The 26,367-nt window shown below is 37.6% G+C and overlaps 1 protein-coding gene and 1 pseudogene across 2 annotated transcripts in view; both read right to left on the bottom strand.

Moving 5' to 3' along the window:
* Positions 1-25,997, bottom strand: part of FANCM (FA complementation group M) — a 108,459-nt gene extending 82,462 nt beyond the window's left edge. For both annotated transcript variants that reach the window (XM_078053636.1, XM_078053637.1), the window contains exons 1-9: positions 25,342-25,997; positions 24,612-24,784; positions 21,743-21,820; positions 16,259-16,417; positions 11,266-11,397; positions 9,395-9,527; positions 8,785-8,910; positions 7,816-7,902; positions 4,233-4,417 (exon numbers count right to left, since the gene is read on the bottom strand). In XM_078053636.1, the coding sequence (XP_077909762.1) occupies positions 4,233-4,417; positions 7,816-7,902; positions 8,785-8,910; positions 9,395-9,527; positions 11,266-11,397; positions 16,259-16,417; positions 21,743-21,820; positions 24,612-24,784; positions 25,342-25,858 (1,590 nt within the window). In that variant the 5' untranslated portion in view covers positions 25,859-25,997. The remainder of the gene's footprint in view (positions 1-4,232; positions 4,418-7,815; positions 7,903-8,784; positions 8,911-9,394; positions 9,528-11,265; positions 11,398-16,258; positions 16,418-21,742; positions 21,821-24,611; positions 24,785-25,341) is intronic.
* On the bottom strand, positions 14,186-14,258 carry LOC118547825 (U4 spliceosomal RNA; annotated as a pseudogene).
* Positions 25,998-26,367: the final 370 nt, after the last annotated feature.

Genomic DNA, 26,367 nt, shown 5'->3' with positions numbered 1-26,367 from the left:
CCCCCTATGGTCAGGAACACGGCAGGGATGTCCACTATCACCACTGCTGTTCAACATAGTATTAGAAGTCCTAGCCTCAGCAATCAGACAACAAAAAGAAATAAAAGGCATCCTAATCAGCAAAGAAGTCAAACTTCCACTGTCTGCAGATGATATGATACTTTATGTGGAAAACCCAAAAGACTCCACCCCAAAACTGCTAGAACTCATACAGGAATTCAGTAAAGTGGCAGGATATAAAATCAATGCAGAGAAATCAGTGGCATTCCTATACACCAACAACAAGACAGAGAAGAAAGAGAAATTAAGGAGTCGATCCCATTTAGAATTGTACCCAAAACCATAAGATACCTAGGAATAAATCTAACCAAAGAGGCAAAGAATCTGTACTCAGAAAACTATAGAATACTCATGAAAGAAATTGAGGAAGACACAAAGAAATGGAAGAAACATTCCATGCTCATGGATGGGAAGAACAAATATTGTGAAGATGGCAATGCTACCTAGAGCAATCTACACATTCAATGCAATCTCTATCAAAAGACCATCAACTTTTTTCAAAGAAATGGAACAAATAATCCTAAAATTTGTATGGAACCAGAAAAGACCCCGAATAGCTAGAGGAATGTTGAAAAAGAAAAGCAAAGCTGGTGGCCTCACAATTCCGGACTTCAAGCTCTATTACAAAGCTGTCATCATCAAGACAGTATGGTACTGGCACAAAAACAGACACATAGATCAATGGAACAGAATAGAGAGCCCAGAAATGGACCCTCAACTCTATGATCAACTAATCTTCGACAAAGCAGGAAAGAATGTCCTTCAGTCTCTTCAACAAATGGTGTTGGGAAAATTGGACAGCCACATGCTGAAGAATGAAACTGGACCATTTCCTTACACCACACACAAAAATAGACTCAAAATGGTTGAAAGACCTAAATGTGAGACAGCAGTCCATCAAAATCCTAAAGGAGAACACAGGCAGCAACCTCTTCGACCTCAGCCGCAGCAACTTCTTCCTAGAAACATCGCCAAAGGCAAGGGAAGCAAGGGCAAAAATGAACTATTGGGACTTCATCAAGATAAAAAGCTTCTGCACAGCAAAAAAACAGTCAACAAAACCAAAAGACAACCAACAGAATGGGAGAAGATATTTGCAAATGACATATCAGATAAAAGGCTAGTATCCAAAATCCATAAAGAACTTATCAAACTCAACACCCAAAGAACAAATGATCCAATCAAGAAATGGACAGAAGACATGAACAGACATTTTTCCAAAGAAGACAATCAAATGGCCAACAGACACATGAAAAAGTGCTCAACATCACTCGGCATCAGGGAAATCCAAATCAAAACCTCAATGAGATACCACCTCCCACCAGTCAGAATGGCTAAAATTAACAAGTCAGGAAATGACAGATGACGGCGGGGATGCGGAGAAAGGGGAACCCTCCTATGCTGTTGGTGGGAATATAAGCTGGTGCAGCCACTCTGGAAAACAGCATGGAGGTTCCTCAAAAAGTTGAAAATAGAGCTACCCTATGACCCAGCAATTGCACTACTGGGTATTTACCCCAAAGATACAAATGGAGGGATCTGAAGGGGTACGTGCACCCTGATGTTTATAGCAGCAATGTCCACAATAGCCAAACTGTGGAAAGAGCCAAGATGTCCATCAACAGATGAATGGATAAAGAAGATGTGGTATATATATACAATGGAATATTATGCAGCCATCAAAAGGAATGAAGTCTTGTCATTTGCAATGACGTGGATAGAACTGGAGGGTATTATGCTGAGCGAAATAAGTCAATCAGAGAAAGACATGTATCATACGACCTCACTGATATGAGGAATTCTTAATCTCAGGAAAAAAACTGAGGGTTGCTGGAGTGGTGGGGTGGGAGGGATGGGGTGGCTGGGTGATAGACATTGGGGAGGGTATGTGCTATGGTGAGCGCTGTGAATTGTGTAAGACTGTTGAATCACAGACCTGTACCTCTGAAACAAATGATACATTATATGTTAAAAAAAAAAAAAAAGATAGCAGGAAGGGAAAAATGAAGGGGGGAAATCGGAGGGGGAGACGAACTATAAGAGACTGGACTCTGAGATGCAAACTGGGAGTTCTAGAGGGTGGGGGGGTGGGGGGATGGGTTAGCCTGGTGATGGGTATTAAAGAGGGCACGTACTGCATGGAGCACTGGGTGTTATATGCAAACAATGAATCATGGAACACTACATCAAAAACTAATGATGTAATGTATGGTGATTAACATAACATAATAAAATTTTTAAAAAATGCTTAACACCCTCGACAAAAATCCACTTCATTTTTCATTCATATATAAATGTTAAGAGTAGTAATAATAACCTGCTAGATATCTGAACCTTTTAAAATACATATAATCAGATTCGAGATGGGTACAGATATTCTCTTTCAGACTCAGGAAAACCTCTTAGACTGTCCTCACCAGATACAGTCAGCTTAAACAGACTCTTCTGAGTGCAATGAGGACTGGTATAGAAGACATTTAAAGAACAGGATTCCTCTAACTAATGTTTACAAAATCAAGCTCTGTCAAAAATAATTAGATATTAAAGACACACCTAATTAAAAAAAAAAAGACACACCTAATTGTCAGTGACTATTCAAATGTAGACCTACAGCTAATCTGCAAAAACTTGTATACAGTTATGAAAAAAAATCAATAGTCTAAAATTTCCAAAAAAAACATATACAGCACTTAGAAAACTGATGACTCTTATTCAGAGCATAAATGGATAAATGGTTTCCTCTGACCTTGTTTTTTTGTTGTTGTTAAGAGAGAGAGTGCACAGGGTTGGGGAGGGGGGTGGGCATGGTGGTAAAGGGAGAGAGAGAGACTCCATGCCCAGCACAGAGCCTGACACGGGGCTCAATCTCATGACCCTGAGACCATTACCTGAACCAAAATCAAGAGTCAGACCCGTAACTGACTGAGCCACCCAGGCACCCCTGGCCATATTTTTACATGTTTCTTTTTTTTTTCCTTTTTTTTCTTGTAGGCTCCACACCCAGCATGGAGCCCAATGCAGAGCCTGAACTCACGACTCTGAGATCAAGACCTGAACTGAGATCAAGAGTTGGGACGCTTAGGGGCGCCTGGGTGGCTCAGTCGTTAAGCGTCTGCCTTCGGCTCAGGTCATGATCCCAGGGTCCTGGGATCGAGCCCCGCATCGGGCTCCCTGCTCAGCAGGAGGCCTGCTTCTCCCTGTCCCCTCCCCCTGCTTGTGTTCCTGCTTTAGCTGTCTCTCTCTGTCAAAAAAAAAAAAAAAAAAAGAGGGTGCCTGGGTGGCTCAGTCGGTTAAGCGACTGCCTTCGGCTCAGGTCATGATCCTGGAGTCCCAGGATCGAGTTCCGCATCGGGCTCCCTGCTCAGCGGGGAGTCTGCTTCTCCCTCTGACCCTCCTCCCTCTCATGCTCTCTGTCTCTCATTCTCTCTCTCAAATAAATAAATAAAATCGTTAAAAAAAAAAAAAAAGAGTTGGACGCTTAACCAACTGAGCCACTCAGGCAAACTTATTTTTAAATTAAGATTTTTAAAGATTTTTTTTTTTTTTTTGAGACAGAGAGAGAGAGAGAGAACACAAGAGGGGGTAAGTTGAGAGGGAGAAGCAGACGCCCTGCCGAGAAGGGAGCCCGATGTGGGACTCGATCCTAGGACTCCGGGATCATGACCTGAGCCAAAGGCAGTCGCTTAACCAACTGAGCCACCCAGGCGCCCTAAATTAAGATTTTTAAATAACAGAAAAAATAAGCTCATTATTTCTTTAGAATATATAACTAACAAAACTTAAAACAAATAAAAGTAAACATTTACTGAAGGCTCTATAGTATGATTTCATTCAATGCTCACAACTCCAAGAACTATGTCTACAGATAAGGAAAACTGAGGCACAAGAAGTAAAGAAACTTGTTAAGTGGTAGGGCCAGGATTCCAACCTATGTAGTATGATTTCAGAGCCCTTCTGCTTAACCACTATACATTACCTTATTTAAAAAAAAGTCTCAAAACCACAAAAAAACACTTTTTTGATCTTTCAAAAATATGCTATGTTTATTTACATGTCTACTATTAAATTATTTTTAAGAAGTAGCTGATTTACCAATGAGTTCAAACAAAAGAGGCATAAGTACAAAGCTAATCAATTTTATTTTAGTGTTCATCATCTCCAAAAGTAATTACCTCCAATTGCTCCTTCTGGGTAAATCCCTTCATGCTTTTCCCTGAGGCATGGCCAACAAAAGTCATCACTCTAATAAGTGGCTGATGCTGTAAAAGCATTTCTGCAATTTCTTGAACACTGTCTCGAAATGAAGAGAAGATCATAACTCTGGTCTCATCACATTTCTTTTCAGAAGTGTTTTGCGCTATATAATAAAAGAATACTTTAATTAGAACTTTTTTTTTAAAGCATATACCCAAGAACTATTTCAAGACAACCCTGAAACTATATACTAATGAATTTCTTTCAAAAAAGTAATTTAAGACATCTTAAACCTTTGCTGGTTTTCCTCCTACCTTCTCTAGTAATTTTACTATTCTTGGCTCCCTACCTCTCATTGGCTGTCATAATAAAATCCTAAACAAATCAAGCAAAAAATTACCTGAAACACTTTTAACCAGTCCTTCCATTCATTCCTGATGCCAGTTATTCCCCTTTACCTTCTAAGTCAGAATCACAGAACTGTAGCGCTCCCACTGAATTCATAAATATTTCCTTTTCTTTTTGTCCACTAAAAGCACTCTCTCGGGGTGCCTGGGTGGCTCAGTCGTTAAGCGTCTGCCTTCAGCTCAAGTCATGATCTCAGGGTCCTGGGATCGAGCCCTGCATTGGGCTCCCTGCTCCGCGGGAAGCCTGCTTCTCCCTCTCCCATTCCCGCTGCTTATGTTCCCTCTCTCGCTGTGTCTCTGTTAAACAAATAAATAAAATCTTAAAAAAAAAAAAGCACTCTCTCAATCCAGGCCATGGGATTCTGTCCCCAAATCTATGATACTTTCAAGTTCTCCAAGGATAACTATAGAATACATCCTATATAGTCAATCACAAAGCTAATCTCAAGGTCTCTGTGCTTGGGAGACAGAATACACAAGAACATGATCTTTGAGGGTGGGCCACGTAACTCTCTGGGTGATGTGTAACCATGTTAGTTAATCCCTTTAAGCTTTAATTTCTTCATATCTAAAATGAATGGAATATAAAGTATACAGACTTGCACATAGCAATTGGTTAATAATTGCACACACCAATTGGTTAATAATTGAAGGTTGTATGGGTTTTTTGTATGTTTTCTTTTCTTTTTAAGCTTTCCTGTGATTTCTATTATATTAATCTCTATGTGCATGCCAGGGACTGCACTAAGCATTTTATTTATTTATTTTTAATATCTTATTTATTTATTTGACAGAGAGAGATATAGCGAGAGAGGGAACACAAGCAGGGGGAGTGGGAGAGGGAGAAGCAGGCTTCCCGCTGAGCAGGGAGCCCAATGCAGGGCTCGATCCCAGGACCCTGGGATCATGACCTGAGCCGAAGGCAGACGCTTAATGACTGAGTGACTTAGGCGCCCCTGCACTAAGCATTTTATTTTTTTAAGTTGATTTTTTTTTTAAGATTTTATTTATTTATTTGAGAGAGAGAGAGAGAGAGAACAAGCAGGCAGAGGGGGAGAGGGAGAAACAGACTCACTGCTGAGCACAGAGCCCTATGTGGGGCTCGATCCTAGAACCCTGGGATCATGACCTGAGCCGAAGGCAGATGCTTAACCGACTGAGCCACCCAGGCACCCCAAGCATTTTATGTATTAACTCATTTAGTCTTCATAACAACCCTACAAATTAAATGACTTAACACATGTAAAGTTAATTCACAATACCTAAGGAAAAAGCAAAAGCTGTTGCAAAGAAAATTATTCTAGATAAACCTCCTTTGAATTATCAAGCCTCTACATCTGACCAACTCCTGACCAACTGCTACTTTCAATGCAAAGCCTATCACCTTCAACCAGCTACAGCCTGCCTTTCTACCTTCAGTCTACTGAAGGTCCTCTACCAAAGTCTCAATAAATTCCATATTGCCAAATCAATACTCACTTTTTAGTTCATTTTACCACACCTCTCAGCAGCATCTAACACAGTCCACACCTTCCTACTGAAATAGTCTCTTCCCTCAACTTCTCTGCCGTTCACTTGTCCAGTCTCTTTCTCAACCTCTTTTGTGGCTTTTTTCCTATCTTTTTTTAAAATTTTTTTTATTTTTAAGTAACCCCTACACCCAATGTGGGGCTCAAACTCACAGCCCCGAGATCAAGAGTCGCATGCTGACCAACTGAGAAAACCAGGCACCCCTCCTCTAAACTTTAAATGTTAGTATTCTTCAGGGCTACATTCTGGGTCCTCTCGTCTCTAAATTGTATTCCTGGTAATGGGATCATAACCATTCCTGAAACTTTAAATATGACCCTTTATGCTGTAATTCCAAAATTTATTCATATATATGTTAAGAGATTAAAAATAGCCCGGGGACACCTGGGTGGCTCAGCCGGTTAAGCGGCTGCCTTTTGCTCAGGTCATGATCCTAAGGTCCTGGGATCAAGTCCCACATTGGGCTCCTTGCTCAGAGAGAAGCCTGCTTCTCCCTCTGCCTGCCACTCCCCATGCTTGTGCTCACTCTCTCTCTCTGACTTAAAAAAAAAAAAAAGCCCAGACCATTCTTCTGAGATCCAGATTCACTTATTTGATGCTTACACAGTTCCACTAGGTATCTCAAAAGCATCTAAATGTGTTTGCTCTTTCTTCTGTATGCTGTTCTTAATTTTTTCTTTGCTTATATAATTATTCAAAACATACACACACACACACTCATAGGATTCCTTTTTTCCCTCATATCCTATGTCTAATCTATCAGCAAATACTGTTGGCTCCAAATTCAAAATATATCTAGAATCTATAATCACTTAGCACCTCCACTACTATTTTTCTTGGTACAAGCCACCATCATCTGTAATCTTAAACTATGACAATAGTCTCCTAAATGGCTAATGTTTATACTCGACAAAAGCTACCAGAGTGATCTTTTAAAAATGTAAGTCAGATCACATCACTCTACTGCTCTAAATGTCCCTATAATGGTTTCACAAAGCATAAACATTTATAGAATAAAAACCGAAGTCTTGACTTGGCCTACAAGCCATATATGATCTGGTCCCTGGCCACCTCTTCAATCTTCGCCTAAACCACTCTTACCCTCATTACACTACTCCAGCGGCATTGGTTTGTTTACTGATCCTTAATCATATCAAACACCCCATTGCCTTAGGGACTTTGAATCTACTATTCTTTCTGCCTGGTATGATCATCCCCCAAAAATCTACAAGGCTTGCTCCCTCACTTCCATCAGGTAACAGCTCAAACATCACCCTAGAGACAGGCTTTTTCTAACACCCTATATAAAACAGCACTCCTCCATGACTATCTCCTTACCTGCTTTACTTTTCCCCACCATTATACTGTATATTGCTTTACTGTCTGCTTACCTTCTACTGCCCCAGACTTATTTTTCTTTTTCATAGAATACCTTATTCTTAGCATTCCCACCATGTCCCTCATCCCACTCTCCCAAAATTTCTTAAAGCTTTTTTTTTTAGGTTTATTATCCAGAGTAATTAAAAGCCCATCTTCTCCATAAAGTGTGAGCACAAACTAATGAGTCAGAGTTTTAGCTCTTTCAGTAGCTTTGTTTCGCCTTGAAGCTACAAACATGACTTACTATTCCATGACTTGAAGTGTTCAACTACAACTTCTTCTAATTTCTTTAACTTTGGATGACTATAGAAAAATTTTTTATCTTTAACTCCTGCAACAAAAACAAAAACACCAAAAAATTGTTATATATTTTCCATTCAATTACATTAATGTATTTTAATTATCCTTTTCAAAATAGATTTGTTGGGGCACCTGGGTGGCTCAGTCAGTTAAGCATCTTCCTTCAGCTCAGGTCATGATCTCAGGGTCCTGAGATCAAGCCCTTCATCTGGCTCTCTGCTCAGCAGGGAGTCTGCTTCTCCCTTTGCCTCTCCCCCAACTCATGCTCACACTCTCTCTCTCTCAAAGAAATAAAATCTTCAAAATAGATTTGTTAACTTTTTTTCTATTTATTTAAATAGTAAGTAGCATCTGTGTAGCACATAAGCCCTACTATAAAATGAACCTTGAATTTTTCTTTAAAGATTTATTTATTTATTTTAGGGGTGGAGGGGAGAGGGAGAGAGAGAATCTTCAGCAGATTCCCCATTGAGTGTGAAGCCCAATGTGGGGCTCAATCCCACAACACTGAGATCATGACTTGAGCCGAAATTAAGAGTCAGACGCTCAAAAGACTAAGCCACCCAGGCACCCTTGAATTTTTTTTTATAATTTCATTCTAAAAGAGAATCCAAATGAAATCAGCAGCAAAGTAGAAGTGAAAAATATGATTTAGTTAAGCTATAAATCAGTTTTTGGTAGTTCTGAGAATTTTCACTAACAGTAACAACTACTACTAACATCTATTATATACTTAAAGTTTATAAACTTGGAATATATATTTATCCTAACTTAAAGAATAAAATCTTTAAGCATTTAACAGACCTGTTGCTATAGAAATAAGTAATTATAGATAGACACGTGGATCAGTGGAGCAAAATTTCAAAATCTACCTGATAAAGAGAAATATAAAATTTTAAAAGAAAAACCAGACCTTTTTGGGTAGTAGAAAAGCCATTTGCTGAAGTACCACGTGTATGTGCAAACATGTACTCTAGATGATTATAAAGTTTCATGAAGTCCTCATTTCGGCTAAGTTCATTTTTTGCTCGAGTCATTCCTTCAGATATTAGGAAAAGATTTTCCAAATTAGCAATGTAATAGCAAAATTAATCAAACCTATTATTTATTAAAAAGAAATTAAACTTTAGCAATGAATACAAATTTTTCTAATTTAAACATGAAAGCCAGCAACTATTTCCAGTTCCACATTCACATTTGTATTAATGAATGGCTTGCTTTTTATCACCAATTTATCAAAAACAAAAAAGCATAATCATTTGTTACATAACTATTTAATTGCTCTTGTTGTTTTTGTTGTTGTTCTGTTTTTGTTTTTTTAACTAATCTCTAGGCCCAAAGGAGGGCTCAACCTCATGAACCCAAGATCAAGAGCTACACCCTCTACTGACTGAGTCAACTGGGCACCCCTATTTTATTGCTTGTTAAAAGAAACCATTTTTAAGTAACCCAAACTGTTCAATACATGTTTAAGCAAAATAATAACATGTCATTATTCCTTTAAATAATTTCATATAATTTACCTTTAGTTCCATCCATAATTCCACAAAGGAAGAAGTATAATGATCTCATTCCCATTTGCTGCAATAATTCATAACCATGATATAAACTAATACAAATAGCAAACTCTCCCTCGATTATGCCTTGTTGTATTCCCTAGAAAAACAAGCACATATTGAATTTAACCAGAGGAAGAAATAAAGATACATGTTCTGTGTGAAACTTACCACTCTATTGAAGGTCCACCTATTCAATGTCATAGGACATAGTGCCAGTGTATTTTCCATATAAAATCTGTCCCTTTTTATTTTTTTCTTTAATTCAATACAAAACTTACATTTTAAAGAGAATAAGTGATGGAGAGAAATATTTATCATATACTGTTTCTCTTTCTAGGTAAATTATTAGCAGTATATATATTCATTTGTTCTTTCAAAACTATTTAACAAGTACCTACTACATATCAAGCCCAGAGACAGGTATTTGGGATACAACGGAAAATAAGTCACATAATGGCCTATCCTCATAAACGTTACTGGCACCAGAACAAAATTTAATCAGACAGTTTAACACTAACATTTAACACCAACTATACATGCCATAATAACATCTGACACTGTCCTAGGACCAGACGCTGTTCGAAGCACATTACTTACACAAACTCGTTTAATCCCAACACCTGGGAGGTAGGTTCTATGGTTATGCCCATTTTATACATGAGGGAGCTGTAGACCCAGTATTTGAACCCATGAAATTTGGCTCAGGGTCCTTGTGCTTTTAACCACTACTCTCAAGGAAAAGTGAAACACATATTCCTTTTATGAGAGCATACAGCAGGTATAACTATATGATAGGATAATTTTTAAAAGAGACCACTGAGAATAAGTTTTAATTATTTTCCTTTATTCAAGATAAAGACTATTATTCTCTACCTTACATCTTTAGTAGCATTCAAAATCAGTAATACTCATTTTAAATGTTTGCAAGGTAGTAATAAATGCCCTAAAATGGCACACCAATTACATAAACAAACTCTCATCAGTAAGATCAGGTTCAAGAGGTTTAGATTTACTACCTAAAATTTCAATGAACCTTTAATGCTTACGAGAAATTAAAACATTCTATTAAAGTTTAGTATAATATACTAAATTTTATACTGTAATTCTACAGAAAAGGCTCCCTTAGTGGTTCCCTAGATACTACAAGATAAAGTCTACATTTCTTGGTGTAACATTTAAAGCTATTCTCATGTGTTCATAACCTACATTAACTATCATATCTGACTTCCTTAATCTTTTATCTCAGCCATGTTGGCTTGTTCACTGACTCCTTCATACCTTCATTCAGTTGCCTCTGTTCTTTTGCAAATGCATTCCCTCTCAGTTCAAAGAATGACTCAGTGCTTTTTTGCTTGTGAGCATCTCTTCTGACTTTGGACCTAGCTTGATGGGTATGTTCCTATCCATCTATTTTTTTTCCTAGGAAGATTAGAAATAAGCAGCTTACTATGATGCTTCCTCCAACCTCTGGTATCAAGAGTTAAGACTAAACGCTCTAGGTCTAAAAGTTAGTTCTATTCTACCTCTTCATGGCACTTTGATAGGAATGAACTAAAATACCAAGTCTTTATTAAAAGTTAAAAGATAAAATTATCTTAATTCAAAGCATTAAAGTATATTTTTGCTAGACTTTTGTCATGCTTTTTATAAACTATATAAATCATATCTAAATTCTTTTTTTAATTTAAAATTTATTTTTATTTTTTTACTTTTTTTTATTACATATCTAAATTCTTGATAAGCTAATATATACCAAAAATCAATCATTATTTATATTTATCTTGGGTCTAAATAAAAATTTAACCTCTCTCCAAAATTAATTTAAAAATACCTACCACAATATTTGGAGATGGGTTTTTCCTAAATTGATCTCTTGCCAAAATTATCTGGTATTTTGTTAGATTGGGGATATCCCTTCTCATCAAAACATTCTTCTGAATCAAAGAACTGGCAAATACCTCCAAAACCTGCAAATTTCAGTGAAATTTAGTTTAAGCTTAAAGTCCTTTTTCAAATACAATCATTTTCTCACATATTAAAACAGAAATTATATATTAAAGTTTGTCTTAAAATAATTTTTTAAGTAAACACACACAATAACAACAAAACTTAAAAGTACTTAACATTTATCCCCAGGTAATATCCATATGAGAGTCAGGACAAGCAAGTATTGGATCCAACTATAATTTAAGAACATATGTGTTTATCTGTGTATTTCTTAATTCCCCTACCCCCCCAACCTACACACACTATAATCTAAGCACAAGGAATGAAGAGCCTTTGATTTCTCACTGTTGCATCTTCAATATGAAGAACAAAGTCTGGCATATAGGTAAATATTTGTAGTCTTGCTGACTAAATCAAAATGTCTTGAGTACATTCAGTTTGATTTGTTGATTCATTCTTTCAAGAAATATTTATTAAGCATCTAGTATATGTCAAGCATTGTTCCAAAGGCTGGGAACTTGTAGCTGAGACAAATGAAGTTGCTACTTTCATAAAGTTTACATCCAATGAAGGGAAGCAAAGAATAAGGCGTGAACAAAGAGAGTTTCTATTTCAATAAATGAATGTAAGAACCTAAAACACAGTAACAGTAATGCTATGGAGTTTTGGAGGGAAGTGGGGTCACTATTAAGTAAGGTAAACAAAGATGGTCTCTCTAGAGAGGTAATATTTGAGTTGACATCTGAATGATGACAAGTTCTGAGGACAGAGTATATCAGGCAGAGGAAATAGCAGACAAAAGGTCCTGATGCGGGATGAGCTTGATGGCACAGTGAAGGAAAACAGAGACCTAGAGATGAAGACCTAGTACAGCAATATGTAATTAACTCTTTAAATTTTTGCCTAATTCTATTTCTTAAAATAGGGCTATTTTAGTAGAGTTTTATTTTTCTTCCCTTCCAGCTTTCCTGATCATATTACCTATAGAAGTACTCCAAAAGCATCCACAAAATGAAATGCCTATTATATGGGTTTATACAAATTATAATTTTTACATCCTTATAAATGGAATGATTTTAATCATGACAAAATGTATTAGTATTAAGGAGATGATTATCATATCAAAATAAAAAGCCTGGAGATGCCTGGCTGGCTCAGTCCATAGAGCATGTGACTCTTTTTTTTTTTTTTTTTAAAGATTTTTTATTTATTTATTTGAGAGAGAGAGAATGAGAGACAGAGAGCATGAGAGGGAGGAGGGTCAGAGGGAGAAGCAGACTCCCTGCCGAGCAGGGAGCCCGATGCGGCACTCGATCCTGGGACTCCAGGATCATGACCTGAGCCAAAGGCAGTCGCTTAACCAACTGAGCCACCCAGGTGCCCCGAGCATGTGACTCTTGATCTTGGGGTCATGAGTTCAAGCTACAAGTTGGGCGAAGAGTTTACTTAAAAAATTAATTAAATAAATAAAATAAATTAAAAAATAAAAAGCTCTGCATTACAAAGGAAACAATTGACAAAATGAAAAGCCAACCTACTGAATTAGAGAAGATATTTGCAAATGATATATCCCGCAAATGATATATCCGATAAGGGGTTAATATCCAAAATATATAAAGAACTTATACAATTCAACACCAAAAAAAGATCTGATTTAAAAAATGAGCAGAGGGGCGCCTGGGTGGCTCAGGTGGTTAAGCAGCTGCCTTTGGCTCGGGTCATGATCCCAGGGTCCTGGGATGGAGTCCCATGTCAGGTTCCCTGCTCAGCGGGGAGTCAACTTCTCCCTCTCCATCTGTCCCTCCCCTCACTTGTGAGCACGCTCTCTAGTAAATAAATAAAATCTTTTAAAAAATAAAATAAATAAATAAATAATGAGCAGAGGACCCGAGTAGACATTTTTCCAAAGACAATATACAGATGGCCAACAGACCAGAAAAGATGCTCAACATCACTCGTCATCAGGGAAATGCAAATCAAAACCACAATGAGATATCACCTCACACCTGTCAGAATGGCTAAAATCAAAAAGATGAGAAATAACAAGTGTTGGTGAGAATGTGGAGAAAAAGAACCCTTATACAAGGGAATGTAAATTGGTACAGCCACTGTGGAAAACAGTATGGAGGCTCCTCAAAAAATTAAGAGTAGAACTACCATATGACCCAATAATTCCACTACTGTGTATTTACCCAAAGGAAATGAAAACACTAATTTTAAAAGATACATGCACCCTTATGTTTATTGCAGCATTATTTACAAGAGCCAAGATATGGAAGCAACCCAAGTATCCATCAGTAGACAAATGGATAAGGAAAATGTGGTAGGTATATAGTGATACATATACACAATGGAATATTACATAGTCCAAAAAGGGACGAAATCATGCCATTTGCGACAACATGGATAGACCTAGAGGGTATTAAGATAAGTGAAATAAGTGAGACAGAGAAAGACAAATACCATAGGATTTTACTCATATGTGGAATCTAAAAAAAAAACCAAATAAATAAACAAGCAAACAAAAAACAGAATCAGTCCATAAATACAGAGTCAAAGTAATGGTTGCCAGAGGGGAGGAGGTTGAGAAAATGTGCAAAATAGGTGACGGGGAGTGGGAGATAGAGGCTTCTAGTTAGGGAATGAGTAAGTCATGGGAATAAAAGGCACAGCATAAGGAGTATAATCAATGAAATGGTAATGTTGTATGGTGACAGACGGTAGCTACACTTGCGGTGAGATAGCATAACATATAAACTTGTCAAATCACTATGCTGTACCCCGAAACTACTGTTAACATTGTGTGCCAACTATATTCAATTAGCAATAATCGCGCCTCGGATAAACCTCATTGGCTACGATACTGCCACTGTGCAAAGCTGCCATCTATATTCAAATAAAACAATTTTTTTAATCAAAAAGGAAATGATTACCGGAAATAATTTGCCATATCTTAAATTAACAATGCTTAGAATTTTGTTACAAATAATTTGAAAACAAAGCATATTCCTATAGAACTTTTCTTTAAGAAAGACTTATTAAAGGTTAAATGATAGATAAATATTTTGGTTATCTATTCTTATATAACAAAGTACTTGAAAACATCATAAATCAAACAACAACCATTTTACTTGCTCATAATTCTAATTCTTCTGGTAAGAATTCAAGCAGGTCACTGAGAGCTCAGGCCAAGATACCACATTAACAATGTGCACGCCTAATACACAGATTTTGTTTTAAAATACCATTCTTCCATAAAAGTAACAAGGATTCCTTGGAGAAATGGTTGATTCCATGGCTGGGAAACGAGAAATACTAAATGAGCACAAAATATCTTGTGAGGCCAGAAAGTTAAGAAGTGTTAAAAAAAAAAAACAAAACCAAAAACAGTACATGTCTAAAGGACACAAGGAACTCTAAATGGCCAAAGTTGGAGCAATCTGAGCAACAAAATTCATACTAATATCAGTATTAGATTGTAGCAGATAGGAAAAAAAATATCTATTAGTCTATACTGATACAAAGAATTGAATTAATAAATAAATCAAAGGAAGAAACAGGTCTTCATTCTAATTGACAAACATAAAAGAATTGAGAGAAAGGAGAAACCATGATTAGGTAAACTTAACAGAAGTAACTGTAGCAGGCAAGAACAATCACTGCATGCTAAAATTAGAGAGCAAAATATGCTGAGAAACAGGACATTTGAGTAGTCTCAAAGTATCTCCCCACTGGACCTCTCTATACTATTTGTGCATATTTCCTGAAAGTCTAAAACTACTGCAAAATAAAATGTTAAAAATAAAAAAGAATTCTGTCAGGGCACTGCAGGGACAGCTATTCTCTGTTCTTTGATGTCTGGAGCCTTGAATGGCTGAATGTTAAGTGTAATACCTCAACTGGAGCCATATGTCTACACCCTCAATTCTAGCTATCTACCAGTTCCTCCTTTCTGCTGAACACAGCTTAGCTGAGGTTCATCATGGCTTACTCGAGGTTTATCACATTCTGTTGGTCAAAGTCAGTCACAGAGCCAGTCTAGATTAGAGGGAAAAGGAAGTGCATCTTATCTCTCCATCGGAGGAGTGTCAAAGAATTTGCAGGCATCTTTAATCTGCAACAATGAAGAAAGGAGAACAAGATGTTCTCCTAGCATGACACTAATTATGAACTATAGAAAAAGTGTGTTATCTCAAATTTTTCCCATTAAAATTGATAACTGGCTAAGCAATTTCTCAATAGCTACAATACTGACATTTGGCCCAGATAATCCTTTGATGTTGGGAGACTATTCTTGTTCATTACAGAATGTTAAGCAGCATTCTTAGCCTCTACACATTAGATTCTAGTAGCAACTCTACTCTCTACCCCCTCCAGTTATGACAACCAAAAATGTGTCAAGACATTGCCAAATGTCACCAGGTGGGCAAAACTGCCTCCAGTTGAGAATCACTGCTGTATAAGGGATCCAGGAGGAAAATACTGAAAATATATTTTCTTACAAAGAAACTTCTGGTTAAATCTGGACATGTCTTATAAGTGTGTTCCCTATGTGAAAATTCACTAAGCTATATACACTTAGGTCTTGTACACTTTGCAATTTATATGTGTGTTTTATACTGCAATTGATAGGTGTTCTTTAAAAATAAGGCTGTTATTGGCTTTAGAAATGGTCCATCATTTTGTATTGCCTCTTTAACAGTAACTAACAAATAAAACATGGTACTCATTCCAAAAATTTTAATTTCAAAGAACTGTTTCAACATACTAATTATATAAAATGATCTAACTATATATTCTCACAGCCAGATTCTACAAAATAAAATAAAGACATTATCAGTTCACTTATCAAAACTCTGAACAGTAATAAAAATGGCTTACCTGGATATATGCCTTTTGGATGGCTGCAAGTTCTTCACCTAGGGGAACAACTAGCTTTTCAACTCGCCTTTCATGAGAGTATGGCAGAATATCCGGAGAATCTTCAGAACGAAGTTCTATCTGCCCAATTCGTAGGTTAGTAATAACCTGTTGAACAGCCTATGGAAAATCAAGTATGATTATAACTACATTACATGTTAAATTTTTAAGCTTAGGTTACCAACAAAAATAATATAGTGGTAAAATTTAGAATTCATATCATTAAACTTCTTTTTTTTAAAAACTATAAGTTACATCAGAAGTAGTATAAGAGGAAGATAAGGCTTTGAAACATTTTTCTTTCATGCAGCACTTCCAGCCAAGCATCCAAGAAATAAGAGTATTAGTAAACGTCCAACAAGTTTCTCAAACATATTTTGCACTTTTCAGTGGTAGTGACATACTCACTCCTTCCATCTACATTTTATGAAGACTCAGGCAAAACAGAAGTTTTGGGTTAGCAAACTAAATCCCCAAAACATTATATAATAGTCAATTTTAGAGCCAGAACAACAACCCAAATTTCCTGGTTCCCTGGCAAACACTTTTTTTCCAGTGATTTTTTTTGTGGGAAGAACAGAAGTCTTGTTACTAGTAAAGGACACAAATGCGTCTTAGGAATACTTTACAAATTGGCTTGTTAAGAAATTGAGGGTATAGGGCATATACTATACTAAATCAATTATTGATAAATTAGTGGAATATTTTCCATTTAAATCAATATAGATGATATGAATATATTGGTGGACATACTTCTAAATTTCCTTCACCCAAAGCTTATAAAAAAATTTTATTATGAAATTGGGTAACTGGAGCAAAAACATATAACCTGTTGGTATAAAGAAGTACTCTACCGTCAAACTCCTGTACTGATCAAGAGTTCAAAGAAAGAACCCTAAATACTCCACCAAAACACTTAGAATAAATCGATTCAATAAAGTTGCATGATACAAAATTAATATACAGAAATCTGTTGCATTTCTATACACTGATAACAAAGTAGGAGAAAGAGAAATGAACGGGGCGCCTGGGTGGCTCAGTCAGTTAAGCGTCTGCCTTCGGCTCAGTTCATGATCCCAGGCTCCTGGGATCAAGTCCCATCCCATTTTGGGCTCTTTGCACAGCAGGGAGCCTGCTTCTCCCTCTGCCTGTCACTCCCCATGCTTGTGCTCTTTCTTTCTCTCTCTTTCTCATGCACACTCTTTCTCTCTGACAAATAAAATCTTAAGATCTTAAAAAGAGAGAAATGAAGAAAACTCCATTTACAACTGCACCCAAAAGAATAAAATACCTAGAAATAAATGTAACCAAAGAGGTGAAAGACCTATTGCAGCATTATTTACAATAGCCAAGATATGAAAGCCACCCAAGTGTCAATAAATAAATAAGAATTTAATGGACTATTACTGAGCAATAAAAAAATGAAATGTCATTCATGACAACATGGATGGACCTAGAGGGTATTATGCTAAATGAAATAAGTCAGAGAAAAACAAATGCCATATGATTTCACTTATATGTGAAATTTAAAAAACAAAACAGACTCTTTAAATACAGAAAACTGGTGGTTGCCAGAGAGGAGGTGGGTGGGGAGATGGGCAAAATAAGTGAAGGGAATTAAGAAGTACAAACTTCCAGTTATAAAAGAAGTCACAGAAATGAAAAGTACAGCACAGGGAATGTAGTTAATAATGCTGTAATAATGTTGTATAGTGACAAATGGTGACTACACTTGTTGTGATGAGCACTGAGTAATGTACAGAATTGTGAAATCACTGGGGTGCCTGAGTGGCTGAGTTGGTTAAGTGTCCAACCTTTGATTTCAGCTCAGGTCATGATCTCAGGGTCATGATATCAAGCCTGGTGTTGGGCTTCATGCTTAGTGCTCGGAGTCTGCTTAAGACTCTCTCCCTTGGGACACCTGGGTGGCTCAGTTAAGCATCTGCCTTCAGCTCAGGTCATGATCCCAGGGTTCTGGGATCGAGCCCCACATTGGGCTCCTGGCTCAGCAGGGAGCCTGCTTCTCCTTCTCCCTCTGCCGCTCCCCCTGCTTATGCTCTATCTCAAATAAATAAATAAAATCTTAATTAAAAAAAAAGAGTTAAAAGAAAGAACAAATGAACAAAGGGGGAGGGAGTCCTGAAAGTGTCCAGAAATTAAGGGCTTTTTTTTAAAGCTAGAAAAGTCTCATGAGCTTTCAAAAAACAAACTAAACAGGGACACCTGGGTGGCTCAGTCAGTTAAGCATCTGCCTTCAGCTCAGGTCGTGATTCCCAGGGTCCTGGGATTCAGTCCCGCATCAGGCTCCTTGCTCAGCAGGGAGCCTGCTTCTCCCTCTGCCTGCCTGCCGCTCCCCCTGCTTGTGCTCTCTGTCTCTTTCTCTCTCTGACAAATAAATAAATAAAATCTTTAAAAAAAAGAAAAGAAACTAATATAATTTCCTATTTATTTATGTAAAGCAATCTCTACCCCCAACGTGGACCCTGAACTCATGACTCTGAGATCAAGAGTCACATGCTCTACTGACTGAGCCAGCCAGGCGCCCCAAACAAACTAAATGTAATTTCAAATAAAAAATACAAAAGGAATCACATCTTAATCACCTTTGTATTCCCAACACCTGGTAGGCTTCCTAATATATCCTAATCCTAACTATAGCTACTGAGGGTCCACATAATCTGGAGTAGAATTATGCCCATTTTATAAAACTGAGTAAGATGTTACTATTTTTAATCATTCGTTCAATAAATATTTGAATGACTCCCACATGCCAGGTATTGAGTTGGTAATAGAGCTTTGACCAAGATAGACATAATCTCTATATTCATATAGCTACTATTTTCATGGGGCAAAAAGACAACAAATACATGTATAAGTAAAAAAATGACAGATTATGATTAATATTAAGAAGAAAATCACACACAAAAAAGAAAATCACAAGACAGGGAGTGCTATCTTTTGATAGTTTAGAGTAAAACTTCTTGAAGGGGCAACATTTCAGCAAAGACTTAAAAGGTGACTAAAAACAATCAAGCATGTTTAAAGTGATTGAAGTAAGATCAGAGACAGCATAGAAATTTCTGAAAAATATAAAGGCTATGGACAGAAGGAAAAAAGTCTTACAACTTGACAGAATTGAAACCTACCATAGAAAGTCTTCAAAACGCAATACAGAAGATGATTCAGAGCTACTAAAATTAGAGTGTAATGAGATGGGGCTCAAACCTGAATTTTTACTATCTTTTAATAAAGGAAACCAGAGCTCCCTGGAGGAATGGCTGATTCCATGGCTGGACATGAAAAATACTAAATGAGCATAAATACCTTGTGATGCAAAATAGAAAGTATTCAAAAGGAAAAAAAATACACCATCTTAAAGATCCCAAAGGCCAAAGCTGGAACAATCTGAGCAACAAAATTAATAATGATAGCACTGGATTGTAGCCCATAGAAAAAAACAAAGATCCATTAGTCCATATTGATACAAAGAATTAAATTAATAAATGGGAGAGAAGAAACAGCTCTTCATTACAAAAGAATTCACTTTAACAAATGTAAAAGAAATGAGAGGAAGGAAACAATGATTAGGCAAACACCACAGAAATAACAGTTGTAAGCAAGAACCATCATTGGATGCTAAAATAGTTACATAATCTCAGAGTAGATCCCCTGCAATATACTTACTAATTACAAAGGGGAAAACAGTAATTTTAAAATGCGGAAACTGGGAAGAAATCACCTTAACGAAGTCAAGATTAATAGCAACGGCAGTAAGACAAATCCGCATCATGTAGTCTCTGCTACCATGCACTGAGAAAGATACAGCATCACTTCTGGAGTATTCTTGCCAAAAATGCATAACCTCACTCCAATCATGAGAAAATATCAGACAGGGGCGCCTGGGTGGCTCAGATGGTTAAGCCACTGCCTTCGGCTCAGGTCATGATCCTGGAGTCCCGGGATTGAGTCCCGCATGGGGCTCCCTGCTCAGCGGGGAGCCTGCTTCGCCCTCTGACCCTCCCCACTCTTATGCTTTCTCTCTCTATCTCATTCTCTCTCTCAAATAAATAAATAAAATCTTAAAAAAAAGAAAAAGAAAATATCAGACAAACCCAAACTAAGGAATATTCTACAAAATAACTGGCATTTGCTCTTAAAAGCATCAAGGTCATGGAAAACAAGAAAAGACTGAGAAACTATCACAGATAGGAAGGACTAAAACATGACAACTAAATGCAAGTGAGATCCTGGACCAGACCCTGGAGCTGAAAAGGATAGGGGTGGGAAAACTGACAAAATTCAACTCAGGTCTACAGATTCGTTACTAGTACTATGCCAATGTTAATTTCCTGGTTTTGATAATTTTACTATGGTTATATGTTAACGCTAGGGGAAGCTGAGCAAAGGAGAGATAGAGATTGTAATTTTTGCAAATTTTCTGGAAGTCTTAGTTCAAAATAAAGCTTAGAAAAAAAAAACCTGAAAATTTAAACAATTTAAAAAACACTTATACTAGGGCACCTGGGTGGCTCAGTCGATTAAGTGTCTGCCTTCAGTTCAAGTCATGATCTCAGGGTCCCGGAATCTAGCCCCACATTGGGCTCCTTGCTCAGCAGGGAGCCTGCTTCTCCCTCTCCCTCTGCCCCTCCCCCACTTTGTGTGTGCGCGCCTGCTTGCTCTCTTCTCTCTAATAAATAATTAAATAAAATCTTTAAAAATAAATAAATAACACTTATACTACTTAAAAATTTACTACTTTTAACAAACTACTTATGCATACTGACATCTAAAAACTACAGTGAAGGGCGCCTGGGTGGTTTCGTCGTTAAGCGTCTGCCTTTGGCTCAGGTCATGATCCCAGTGTCCTGGGATCGAGCCTCGCATCGGGCTCCCTGCTCTGCGGGAAGCCTGCTTCTCCCTTTCCCACTCCCCCTGCTTGTGTTCCCTCTCTTGCTGTGTCTCGCTGTGTCTCTCTCTGTCAAATAAATAAATAAAATCTTAAAAAAAAAAACTACTAGTGAAAAAAAAATTTTTTTAATTAAAAAAATAAAAACTACCAATGTAGAAAATCTCCAACCATAGAAGAAAACATAGGCATGTGTAAGAAATGTTGTAGTCTTGATGTCAAAATAAATACTAGAATGACAGGGGCGCCTGGGTGGCTCAGTTGGTTAAGCAACTGCCTTCGGCTCAGGTCATGATTCTGGAGTCCCAGGATCGAGTCCGCATCAGGTTCCCTGCTCAGCAGGGAGTCTGCTTCTCCCTCTGACCCTCCCCCCTCATGCTCTCTCTCTCTCTCTCTATCTCATTCTCTCTCTCAAATAAATAAAATCTTAAAAAATAAAAAAATAAAATAAATAAATACCAAAATGACAAACTGATCTGGGCCCATACAAAAGCTCTTATTTTCTTAAATGTTAAGAAATGGAAAGACATTTTACTTACCTTTATATCACTACCTGGTGTGGCACTAAGAGCCAAAATTCTAAAGTGATTTGTATATTTGACTAGTTCTCTTACAACCTTAAAAAAGAAAAAAAAGTTATTTAATTTCATCTATCCAATACAAAAACAACAATGATTCTGTTAAACAAGCTATTATATATGTTCCATTATCATTATTTCTTATTCAGAGTAAGGGAGGGAACTATCATGAGTCACATTATCTGAAGAGCGAATAATTCAGGTTTTTACTTTACACCAATCAAAAATACCTTAGGGTTTCTTCTATACATAAAGCCACAATGCCAAGGCCTAATATAGAGGCAAATCAAAAGACTCAGTTAATTCAAGGACAGATAGAAGAGAGTCTACTCTCTGTTGTTTGGTCCATAGTTTAGCCTTACAGCTATACCCATATGCACACCTACCAGATGAAGATAAATCATAACATAAGAATAGAAAAAAAAAAATACTGGTATGAAATTAGATTTGAAATGGAAAAAAAAAATTGTTTAAGGAAAAGATTTTAAAAATCCAACTTTCCTTTTAAATTCTAACACATTTTCTCAGTGGCACCAAAGCATCATTCTAGATGTTGCAATATGAATTCAACACCCATGTCTGGTATCATTAATATTGGATATTCCACCAGATTCCCATATGATCCTTCACATGAGGCCCCAATACAAGGAAAAAGGACCCCTAAGTAAACGGAATTGCAGGAATAGCTCTCAATATCCTATAGTTCTGCATTAGATATAGGAAACAGTAAAACCAGATTACCTAAAAACTGCTATTTTTTTTTTTTTTTAAGATTTTATTTATTTATTCATGAGAGACAGAGAGAGAGAGAAGCAGAGACAGAGGGAGAAGCAGGCTCCCCGCAGAGCAGGGAGCCTGATGCGGGACTCGATCCCAGGACCCCAGGATCATGACCTGAGCCGAAGGCAGACACTTAACCGACTGAGCCACCCAGGTATCCCTAAAAACTGCTATTTTAAACCATGTAAAGGATGAATTCAGTGAGACTCACACTGACTCTTGACTAATCTCAAAAAATATTATTTATGGAGTTTCTTTTTAACATGATATAGAATATATATTAAGATAGAACATTATACTTAACACTGAATTGTTCTAATTAAACTGATGCAAGACAAACCCTAATACGTTACTTTTATGCAAGTGGGATTCTCTTGCATTTTGTAGAAGATGAAATGGTGCTGTGTTTGTAACCCAGGAAGCTACATTCTTCATGGAGTTGGTGTGCCTGTTGGAATCTACATCTATAATAGTCAAGGCACCATAAGCACTCAGGGCTGTCTGGATATCAATGAAATCAGTGCATGTCTCCACTGTACTCCATAAAAGCATAAGCCTTGTAATTTAAAAAAACAAAACAAAAAAAAACTGTGGTGCCTTGGTGGCTCAAGTCAGTTGAGTGCCTGACTCTTGATCTCAGCCCAGGTCTTGATCTCAGGGTGGTGAGTTCAAGGCCCACATTGGGCTCTACACCCAATGTGGAGCCTACTTAAAAAAAAAAAAAAGACCCAATGCTAGAAATTTTTTTAAAAAATAAGTGAGTTAAAGTTCCTACGTATAAGATAAATCTACAAAGTAAATTCACAGAATTAAAATAAAATTTTTTAAATGCCCCACTCAAGCAGAAACCTTAACACACTGGGTATTAATTTAACTTGGAAAGATATAAAAAGTATATACATCCATTTCTTGCCTAAAATCAATTCTAAGAAAGGTAACAATTCTCCAGAAGATAACACAGAGATATAATACAATAAACTTAACTTAAACTTAAGTTCCTTAATCAGGGAAACTATAAATTCACAAACTGGCAGTAAAATTCACCTCTTTGCACTAAATAAAATCAACTTTTCCTTCTATTCTTATTCTATACCCCTTCCCTGATATCACCAGCTTATAGTTTTACCTATGTACCACCTATATGTTGATGATTTCCAAATCTGTATCTCCAGCTCAGAACTCTCCATTGAGATTCATACTTCTATCCCTCACTGCCCACTGGGTATCTATAGCTAGATTCCTCATGGACACTTCAAACTCAACAATCTAAAGCTACACTCATTATCTTTCCACAACACCCCAAATCTTCTGTGCCTCCAGAACTCTCCATTTTGACTAGGAGCACCAACATCCTCACAGTCTCTTAAGTCAGAAATCTGGGAGTCATCCTAAATACTTCCTCTCCCTCACTGTACACCCTGCCTTTAGCCCTCTACTCTTCTAATCTCTTTTAAATCTTAAGTATCACCCCAGGTAAACATTTTTAAATGAGTCTCCACCACCTATATCCCCTATGTCCTACAAAGAGCATTCAAACTGCTAAGCACAATATACAAATGCCTTCATGACCTGGACTTTTAAGTATCTCTCCAGCCATATCCCACCTCTTCACCTTTCTAATTTATATTTATGTAGTACGTAACTAGAAGGCACTGCGTTGGGTATGTTGCATACATTATGTCATTCAATCTTGGTAACAACTCTTGACAGTTAAGTATGATTTTACCTAACTGCCAAGGAATGACACGGCATATCCACTACCAATCTTTGGATTATTATCTTTGTTCCAAAATTCCACCCATACCCTATTTTAAATCACTGCCTCAACCATGACCAGGCTTTCATCATCTACACCTGACACTAATGGTGTTAGGGATTTAAAAAAAAAAAGAGACAGACACTGATTTGAATGAAGTATTTCCTTCGTTGAAATAATGTGGTTTTTTCATAATGATAACACAATCAATAACTTCCATCATTCATAAATATTCACCAAAACACTCTTTAACAATATGTTCACAGTACAAAATACTTTTAAACGAAATATTACCTGGCAATAAGCATAGTTTCCAAGAGCTTTATGAGCTTCATCAATAACTAGACACTTTATTTCAGCAGCAGGACAAGCTCCTCTAGAAAGATCATTTACCATGACTTGAGGTGTAAGAAAAAGTACTCTCTTATTGCGCCATATTTCCTTCCTGGTGATAGCTTGAGTAGATCCTGTAAACAAAAGTGACATCCTATATTCTAAATACCAGGGCTGTTATCTTTAAAATATCTATAAATAATCTGGCCTAATTTCAGAATGCAGTCCTGCTTTGGTAATGTGCCTTCAGACAACAATTTAACAAATCACTGAAATGTTACATTTTAAAGCTCTGTTGTGATCCAAATGTCAATGCTGAGACACAACTAGACTGTCTTTAGAGAACTCCTAAATGGCATAATATCTGGAGAAAAGCAAATTCTTCAACTGGGAGATCTTTCTGGGGAAGAAAGAAAACCTCCTGTTCGTTCACTTCGAACGGGGTATACACACAAATCGCTTCAAAATGCTCCGACAAATTACGGAGAGTCTCTGAAAATTGAAGAAAGCAACCCTTTTTGTGAGGGCCAGACTTGCTACAAGAAGATAATGCTTTAAGGGAGAGGATGTAAAATACGGATACTGTGATCCGGGGACTATTCAGGAATTCTTTTAGCTCAATCTCCACCAGAATGCATGCTTTCCCGAACACCCCGCTCTTAATTTTAAACGAGCCCATTTCCTAAGATACCTGTCATTTCAGCCATGTGGGACTGCGGAATACCCATCACTCGGTAGCAAGCCTCGATCTGCTGCGTCACTAAAGGTTTTGTGGGGGCCATAAAGACCACCTTGCCGGAAGGGAACCACCGGTAGAAATTGTACATGACCACAGCGGCAATAAAGGTCTTTCCCAGCCCAGTAGGCAGACACACCAGCGTGTTGCAGAACAGAGAGGTCCGGGCCATGTGCAGCTGGTAATCCCGCACTGGGCAATTAGTAGGGTAAATCCACAGGGAGCCCGCTGAAGTGCAGAAACCGCCATTCTCTAAACTCAGCTGCCGCTCTGCCTCATACACTGCAACCAGCAATACATCATCGTCCGACTCCGGCTGAGCCTCGGCAGCCTCTGCAGCTGGAGGAAAATGTGCCCTGGAGACGCCAGGGCTCTGAGGCCGCTCAGGTCCAGAGTTGCAACCCGGAGCTCCAGCGGATCGAGAAATGCTTGAGCCCCACGTCTGGAAAAGCGTTCTTTGCCGTCCGCTCATTAGGATGAGACCACCAAAGGCTTCTCTCAGACGCTAGCAGTTCCAACAGCTCAACTGCCACCATTCGGATCCCCATCGGTTGGTTACCTTCGCACAAAACAGTGGAACGTGAGGGCGGGACTGCAGCCTGTTCATCTAGTTGAAAAATGCCGCCACTGAGTTTGCGTCGGAAATATGATTGGCTGGCTTCCCGGAAACCCTTGCGGACTCCCGGAGACGCATGCGCATTGTTATGGCGTTAGTCTAAATTTGGTCCGCGGTTCAGTTTCTTCATAGACTCTAAATATAAGTTCCGTTCCCAGTGACTGTGTGTCCGGGCCTAATTGCTAAAGTGATGTTGCTTAAAATGATAAAAAAATAAATAACTTTGAGATCCTAGGGACAACGGATACCCATATTTTTGTGAATTTAACGTTATTGAGCGAACAATTCTTATTCCTTATTGGTTTATTTTTAAATCGGAAAAAGAGGTGGAAAACAAAAGGGTTAGGTAGAATTAAGTATCTTAT

The sequence above is a fragment of the Halichoerus grypus genome, chromosome 8 (assembly GCF_964656455.1).
Source record: "Halichoerus grypus chromosome 8, mHalGry1.hap1.1, whole genome shotgun sequence".
In the NCBI taxonomy this organism is placed as follows: Eukaryota; Metazoa; Chordata; class Mammalia; order Carnivora; family Phocidae; genus Halichoerus; species Halichoerus grypus.
This window is presented reverse-complemented; position numbering and strand designations above follow the sequence as displayed.